Source organism: Penaeus japonicus, unplaced genomic scaffold (assembly GCF_977035675.1).
Source record: "Penaeus japonicus unplaced genomic scaffold, GWHDUDI00000001_assembly GWHDUDI00000013, whole genome shotgun sequence".
Lineage (NCBI taxonomy): Eukaryota > Metazoa > Arthropoda > Malacostraca > Decapoda > Penaeidae > Penaeus > Penaeus japonicus.
In genome coordinates this window covers 24,306,736-24,314,615 of record NW_028234415.1, presented here as the reverse complement: position 1 = coordinate 24,314,615, position 7,880 = coordinate 24,306,736, and the positions used below count along the sequence as shown (strand labels likewise).

Below are 7,880 nucleotides of genomic sequence, written 5' to 3'. Positions count from 1 at the left end.
CACATTACTAAAACTACTCCCAAGTGACTTTCAGTAGTTTGCAAGCTCCTATCTAGCCTCCTGTACAAAATAAATAGGAGAATCATTATCTAAGTTGACAGCAAAAAGAAGGGTAACATACCTAATCATCACACTCATCTTATTTTTCATACATGAGTATATAATTAGAAAAAGGTATATCTGCAAGTCAAGGTATATTTCAAATTATTAGCAATATAATAACTTATTGATATGAACCAGAATTGAGATTGCAGAGTAGCTGAAATAAAAAGCCCCTCATAGGTGCAAAGTCCTGTGAAACAGCTAAAATGGCTTCAATAGACTGTGATGTTTTATCAACAATATTTTAACCACTTTCCTGATGTTATTACTACTTTCATAATCAGCACGAATTCTTGAATCAGTAAGAACTTTTCAAAACTTACACTTCACTGTTCATCTTACCATGAAACAAAATATATATAATCAAAATATATTTTGCTCTTATATTATCTTTTGGCTTTATCAATGAATTTGAATTGTAGGATCTTAAATCTATCGAGCAAGTGTCTTAGGAATCTCTTCTCACAATACTGACCCCAACCACACTGAGCCAAATACTCAATTAAATTATCTATAATTTTTGGTCATGATATAAGGGACTTTCCAACAACAAATATCATCCCTTTCTATGGTCTCATGAATTAATATCATATCATATGTGAATACTTTAAGCTTTGAATGACAGCTTCAACAGGATACTCCAAATACAAGTTGGAATAGGCCCTATCTTAATCTCATTACTATATTCAGTGAATAAATTTCATGTTTCCTATCATATTTTTTACCTTATTTTCTTGACATTTTTCTGAATATAGCAAGGCCTTGAAGTTCAAAATCCTTGTCATTATGGATAAGAAAAAAAAATTGTATTTGATACAGCTCCTTTGTCATCATATTGTTGGAGTTTCTTTTGATATGCCCTTTTTCTGAAAAACTGATATCAATCATATTGTCACCTTGCCTAACAGAGTGATGAATTATAATGAGCTGAGATTACAATAGACATTCCTGTCAAATGAATTGTCATTCCATAAGTGCAGTGGATAGTATAACTATATATTGTGCAGATGCAAGCAATTGAGAAAAAGAAATTAGTTTGATTGAGAATCTAATCACAATTACAACACAAACAATGCACAAAAATCATAATAATTGATATAATAACTTGATTCAACTTGATTCCTAATGTTAATTATCATTTTATCATTCTGTAGGACTAAGGTTGGCATAAAATTAAAAATCTGATGTATCCATTATTCATAGGTAAAATTAAGCATATTGTTATCACTTACATAAACAAAGAGAGTAAATACAACTGTAATTTATATACAAAATAGTACAAAAGACATAGTATTAATATACTTTCCTGCAATGCAATGAGTTACGGGTTAGAGTAAAACTAAAAAAGTAATAAGGTAAAATGAGATATTTCTCCCTGCAATTACTTTCTCGTCACCCAAGCAATGGAAAATGAGTTTGGTACTTGCCTTTATGACATGCCTGTTTCAAAATTTGCTTGAATTAGGTGATGCATTAGTCACCTATGTGAATACTTTTATGTAATAGATTTTTTTATCAGTGAACAGTGAAGTCCAATATTCTATAACTGGAAACAGGATACAATTAAATGCTTGAAAATTGTCTCCTAGCAATCACTAAGGCAACGACTCAAAAAAGGGGTTATCTCTACTGGGACTGATCCCTAAAACAATTATATTATTTGTGGAAGTATAAAAATACCAGTGGTTCTATTTAAGCAATACTTTTAGTACCAATAACCAATATTTTTGAGTGCAGTACCACAAGAGATATCATTCATATGTAAGAAATGTGTAAGAATAAGTATACTTGACCTATATTCTTTTCAGGTATATAATAAATATAATAAATAAAAATCCCTCACCAGATGATGAACTCTGACATGTCTATCAGACTTTAAAAGCCTGTAAATATTGCCATTGCTTAGAAAGAGCATGAAGTTAATAAGTACCAGGGGCATCTTTTATTTAGATTCTATATTTTATACTACATCAACTAATTTGTCAATAAGGCCTTTGTGTGTAAGATGCACTAAAATAAAACTTTTATAGTTTGATTTTTAAACCTGACAAACAGTACCATTAAACTGAGTGGATAATGCGTAGCACTTTATTCTAATTCTTATAGATCAATAAAAGTGTGCTTTCACATAGTCATTTCCTTGGTAGTGCAATACTGGCAAATAAGGTTGGTCTGAATTGTGAAGTTCATCTGGGTCATTGCGGAGAACACAATTTATGAAGATTCATTAACCATGCTAGGTCTGATAAACATGGACTTACAATCATTTAGAGACTAATAAACAGTTGACATTATTGGTAAAATTTCCAGTCAAAAATAGATTGGATCAAAGTAAAGCAAGAAATGTTCACTGTCTGAAGCCTAATATCATATTTTATCACAAACTTGCTATGCATGATGCAATACTGTATTTATTAGAAATCATATTACAGAAATCCATACTGCATGTACTGAAGCAATAAAAAAAAAATTGCTGAATGTTATAAGCAATTGTGCACCTTTCCTTTGTTTTGCTAACACTGTTTTTCTGTCCTCAGCATATATAAGATAATGATGATCTGCTTCCAAATATTAAATTTTGTTTATACAAGTATTAACCTGTTGACACCAGGAGTGTATGTGCAGATGCAGCCTACAAGCCTACTATCTTCCATTCCACATAGGTTGCTTTACAGGTGCTTAGTCAGCTTGAGTCAATTACCAGGTTTACCTGTCCTTACCTGTTTACCCCATTCCTTCAATTTTATCATTGTTATTATTGTTGTTATAATAAGTGATCTGTAAAAAAAATTAAAAACATTGTGTACAGTGCATGGTCCTGGTATCAACACCGTAACTATGCAAATAATGGACTAAATTTTGCTGCCTGAAAAGCTTCTTCTGCCAGAAAACAAAAGGCTCATCTTCTAAATCTTTCTTTGTGTACACGGCCATTTCCACTTATCCAGTGAGGTATAGGACTCCAGGATGCCACCTTTAAAATAACTTGAGAAATCAAGGGAACAGTCAATACAGGATAGCACCAGCGAAGTGAGTCACCAACAGTTGGAGGCAGTTCGACTAGGCTGTATGTAGCCTAGGTCCTGAAGCTACTCGGTCATTTCTGGACGAATCTCTTACCTTTGCAGTCAGCTGTTTCTGACGTTCATAGATATCCATACAGTACGGTTTTCAGTTTATGGAATGACATATCAAGGAATGTTCCTGTCCATGCTCTATTCAGTTTCAGAGGATTTGAGATACATTAGTACATTATTATAAATTAATAATTCTGAAATATATGCTTTCATTTGGCATACTTTTTTTTTTACTGTATATATATCTTATTGGTTGACGTTTGACAACATACGCTGTGATGTTGGTTTTAGCATTAAAGTAAAATGTAAATTATCTTTTACTTTACATTAGATCGAATGCATTCTTTAGACTTTAATAGCAAATTATAATTGCGCTCTAAAACCATGCCAGTCAATGTTTTTTAATAGAATAACGCATCTAATGAAATATAGGGCAGTACCTTTGACAGTTGAATCAATTTACACAATAATTGAAGCCCGTAGAAATTAACAGTATCACATTTGCTAGCTGCAAGGAGCAAATTTGATTTTCAATTATGTAATTGAAGTTATTCACATCAACTCAGGGAAATTGTATTTTTAGCGATAAACCTGTAGTTGAACTTGGGGTAGTTCAAATTCTTGCAAGATCTTAACTATTGTTTCAGTAAAGCGGGATCACAAGTTTAAAATTTTAACACTCCAGATAAAATCCCTGACATCATTTCTTTGTTCGTTTTACAAGTTTATCTAGGGCAAATAAATACATTTGCAAAATTGCAATGAAAACTCAGCTGCAAAGACTTCAATAATGTATGGCCAGTTTTACAACCCTTTTTATAAGTTTTCTACATTGATTTTATAAGTTTTCTACATTGTGGTAAATTTTCCTTTAAAGAACACATTCTAATCATTTACAGATTTGCAGTATGAACGACTGATTAAATCCATTTTCAATTAGGCATATTTCTGGAATGAGAATCAAAGTAAACCATGCAACTTTCATGTTTGATTTCAGTTTTATATACGCTCTTTTCCACATTACATAAAAATGGATAAATAAACACCAGATTGTGCTATAAATCATATTACAAAAAATATAGAAAGAAATGGAAGAGAAACTTTGTTCTTATTTGATGCCAATGAAATGAGAGGGAATGTACAATGCATGATCAACCAAGGAAAAATTCGCTGGAGATTATAGCTGATCACGATAAAAGTGACTACAAGTTTAGGCATATTCGCCTTCCATTTCACCCTCCTCTTCGAACTCAGCCTCGTCATCGGCGGTGGCTTCCTGGTATTGCTGGTATTCGGACACCAAGTCATTCATGTTGGACTCAGCCTCAGTGAACTCCATCTCATCCATACCCTCACCAGTATACCAGTGAAGGAAAGCCTTTCGCCTGAACATAGCAGTGAACTGCTCGCTGACACGCTTGAAGAGCTCCTGGATGGCAGTGGAGTTTCCGATGAAGGTAGAGGCCATCTTGATACCTCGTGGTGGGATGTCGCACACGGCGGTCTTAACGTTGTTGGGGATCCATTCAACGAAGAATGAGGAGTTCTTGTTCTGGATGTTGTACATCTGTTCGTCAACCTCCTTCATGGACATGCGGCCACGGAAGATAGCAGCAACTGTAAGGTAACGGCCGTGGCGAGGATCGCAGGCAGCCATCATGTTCTTGGCATCGAACATCTGCTGGGTGAGTTCTGGGACAGTGAGGGCCCTGTATTGTTGAGAACCACGGGCGGTGAGAGGAGCAAAACCAGGCATGAAGAAGTGAAGACGAGGGAAGGGTACCATGTTCACAGCCAATTTCCTGAGATCAGCATTGAGCTGACCAGGGAATCTGAAGCAGGTGGTGACACCGGACATTGTGAGGGAAACGAGATGGTTAAGGTCGCCGTAGGTGGGGTTAGCCAACTTCAGCGTTCTGAAGCAGATATCGTAGAGAGCTTCGTTATCGATACAATAGGTTTCATCGGTGTTTTCTACGAGTTGATGAATGGACAGGGTTGCGTTGTAGGGTTCTACGACAGTGTCAGATACCTGTAAAAGGAGAAATTTTAGGTGATAACTAAATTTTGTACGGTTTTTCTGAGCAAAACGTTACCATGATTGTATAAGAATTTATAATCCAAATAGGAAATAAAAACCATCTGACTATATACAAACCTTAGGAGAGGGGACGACTGAGAAAGTGTTCATGATCCTGTCGGGGAATTCCTCGCGGATCTTTGAGACGAGAAGAGTACCCATGCCCGAGCCGGTGCCACCACCAAGAGAATGTGTTAGCTGGAAGCCCTGTAGGCAGTCACACTTTTCTGCTTCCTTGCGGACAACATCGAGGACAGAATCTACGAGTTCAGCACCTTCTGTGTAGTGACCCTTAGCCCAGTTGTTTCCAGCACCACTCTGGCCTGTTGATGAAAAACAAAAAGTTAGAATAAAAATAATATTAAAAATAAGTTGTATGGGAGATATATTCTAATAACCGACATTAAAAAGAATTAATCGACAAAGTTAAGAAAAACACTTACCGAACACGAAGCTGTCAGGCTTGAAGAGAGCGCCATGAGGGCCTGACCTGACACTGTCCATGGTACCAGGCTCCAGATCGACAAGGATGGCACGAGGCACATACTTGCCCTGGTTACCTTCATTGTAGTAGACGTTGATGCGCTCCAACTGGAGCTCCATCAAGTCCTTATCAGTACCAGTGTATTCACCAGTGGGCTGGATGCCATGCTCGTCACTGATGATTTCCCAGAACTAGAAGAGAAAAGGAGTTGGAGTTCAATTGGATGGTTGGGTTTGTTCATCGGCCCTAGTCATGACACTACAGGTCAATAAAACTAAAATCATGTATATAGGATATTTCCCAATAACGAAATGGGATATCAAGAGTAAGACGAATCTTGGACACGTCACCGCACTGACTTAGGTTACCCCAACTTAGGTCTTAAAGAACTTACTACTTATTTAAAGTTATTAAATTGGCCGTCTTCGCGCTGTGCTTCAGTTATTCCTACATCTTCCGACCGACCTCTAACTGACCTACAAGACACGAGTTGCACGACCCCCCGAGACCTCCCATCTCCCATGCTTTCACCTGTTCCTCTCAACCCGTTGACAACTAGACAAGCCGCGCTTATCTCTCCCGCCAGATCCTCCCGCGCCACGAACTTTGATTATCAAAGTAGGTGTAACCATGGCTTATCTGCCGGTCTCCTAATGACACGAACAGAAAATCCAAATGAGTAATACGAGACGGCCTGGAGCGGCGGAGGCGGCTGCATGCTGGTGGCGGGCGGGCGGTCGGGCGGGGCGGCGGCATAACGGTCGGCGCGAGACAATGGCGAGGGCGGGAGGGGCCGAGACCACTGCGGCGGCGGCCTCCCCCCCCCCCTTCCCTCCCTCCCTCCGCCCTCCACTGCGATCGATACCTAACCATCCTAAAGTCTTATTTTTTAAAAGTTAAGACTAAACGGTTAAGCAATCCTGACACTGACGTCTGGAGTCCAATGTTCAATCTGTTGATTCACTTCCTCTGACACTTCTGGAAGCTTGAAAACTTCTCTATGTAAAAGATTTTACCGGTTTTCTGAATTCTATATTCACACACTGACATAACTAATATTAATGTACGTGTAAAGTCGAGATGGCTAGAGTCATTCTGATATAAAGTTGTCATCACATGACATGCGAATTATTCGGCAAGATCTGGTAGCCATTGTAGTCACCGGCGTCGTCTTCTCAACCGGCGAGTTTCCTCGAAAAAATCTTCTATTTTCTGTTGAAAACCGTCCACTCTCGACTCCACACGACACAATACACCATATATCTTACCTTTGTACCAATCTGGTTGCCGCACTGGCCGGTCTGTATGTGAACAATTTCCCTCATGTTGACGTGTGACTGTTCGCTGGTCCTTCACAGCAGCTTCTGACTGAGGGAACGGCGGCGGCGAGCGGCGAAGGTGGCGGTGCGGCTGCCGGAGGTCGCCCGAGAACCCAACTCTCTCTTTTACTGACTCGGTTATTGATTCTCGTAGGCCCTTAACAGTTCTGCAACGGATTTTAAGAGAGACTTATATTTAGGATTACATATATTAAGTCCGTTGCATTTTTTGTTTTTGTTGAAATGTTTTACCGTATACTATGGAGTTTTACTTGACACCTGGAGTTCCCGGGAATATTTGAATCGGCGCTCGCGAGGGCGAGGGGCCCTCCTCGGGGTGTTCTTTTTCAGACATGTGGAATTTTAGCTAAATAAATTATTGTGGCTAAATTTTACCGTACCTTCATTAATTATTGGCACCATAGCATATTTTATAAGCCGCAGTTTTCATGATTATGTTCTGGAATAGCAGACCAAGCGAATAATAGGTTTAATTGTTAAGATTGTTCACAGGGGCTTACACTCACTCGAATGTAGAACAGCCTTGACTTTCCCTGCGAGTAACACAAGATTTAAAGGCTGGTTCGCCTGTACATATATGGAAATGACCAAATCCTTGTTAGGAGAAGCAATATGGAGAGTAAAAGGCAGCCAATATCACAAGTGGCAGGAAGGAACTGAAAGATGAATAAACAACACCCTAAACTACAGGCTAACAATGCACTAACATGAAAAAAAATAAGCTTTTTTGTCATATAGCAGCTATCATCACGCCACAACCGAAATCAAATAAAAAAAAATGTGTGTAATACTCGTAC

General features: G+C 38.3%; 1 protein-coding gene across 1 annotated transcript; it reads right to left on the bottom strand.

Moving 5' to 3' along the window:
- Nucleotides 1–4,158: 4,158 nt before the first annotated feature.
- On the bottom strand, nt 4,159–7,098 carry LOC122250548 (tubulin beta-1 chain). Its single transcript, XM_043012027.2, has 4 exons — nt 7,012–7,098; nt 5,703–5,934; nt 5,338–5,582; nt 4,159–5,211 (listed from the first exon to the last, which is right to left on the bottom strand). Exons 1-4 carry the CDS (start codon nt 7,066–7,068, stop codon nt 4,390–4,392), a joined length of 1,356 nt encoding a protein of 451 aa, XP_042867961.1. The 5' UTR covers nt 7,069–7,098; the 3' UTR covers nt 4,159–4,389.
- Between the last annotated feature and the right edge of the window lie 782 nt (nt 7,099–7,880).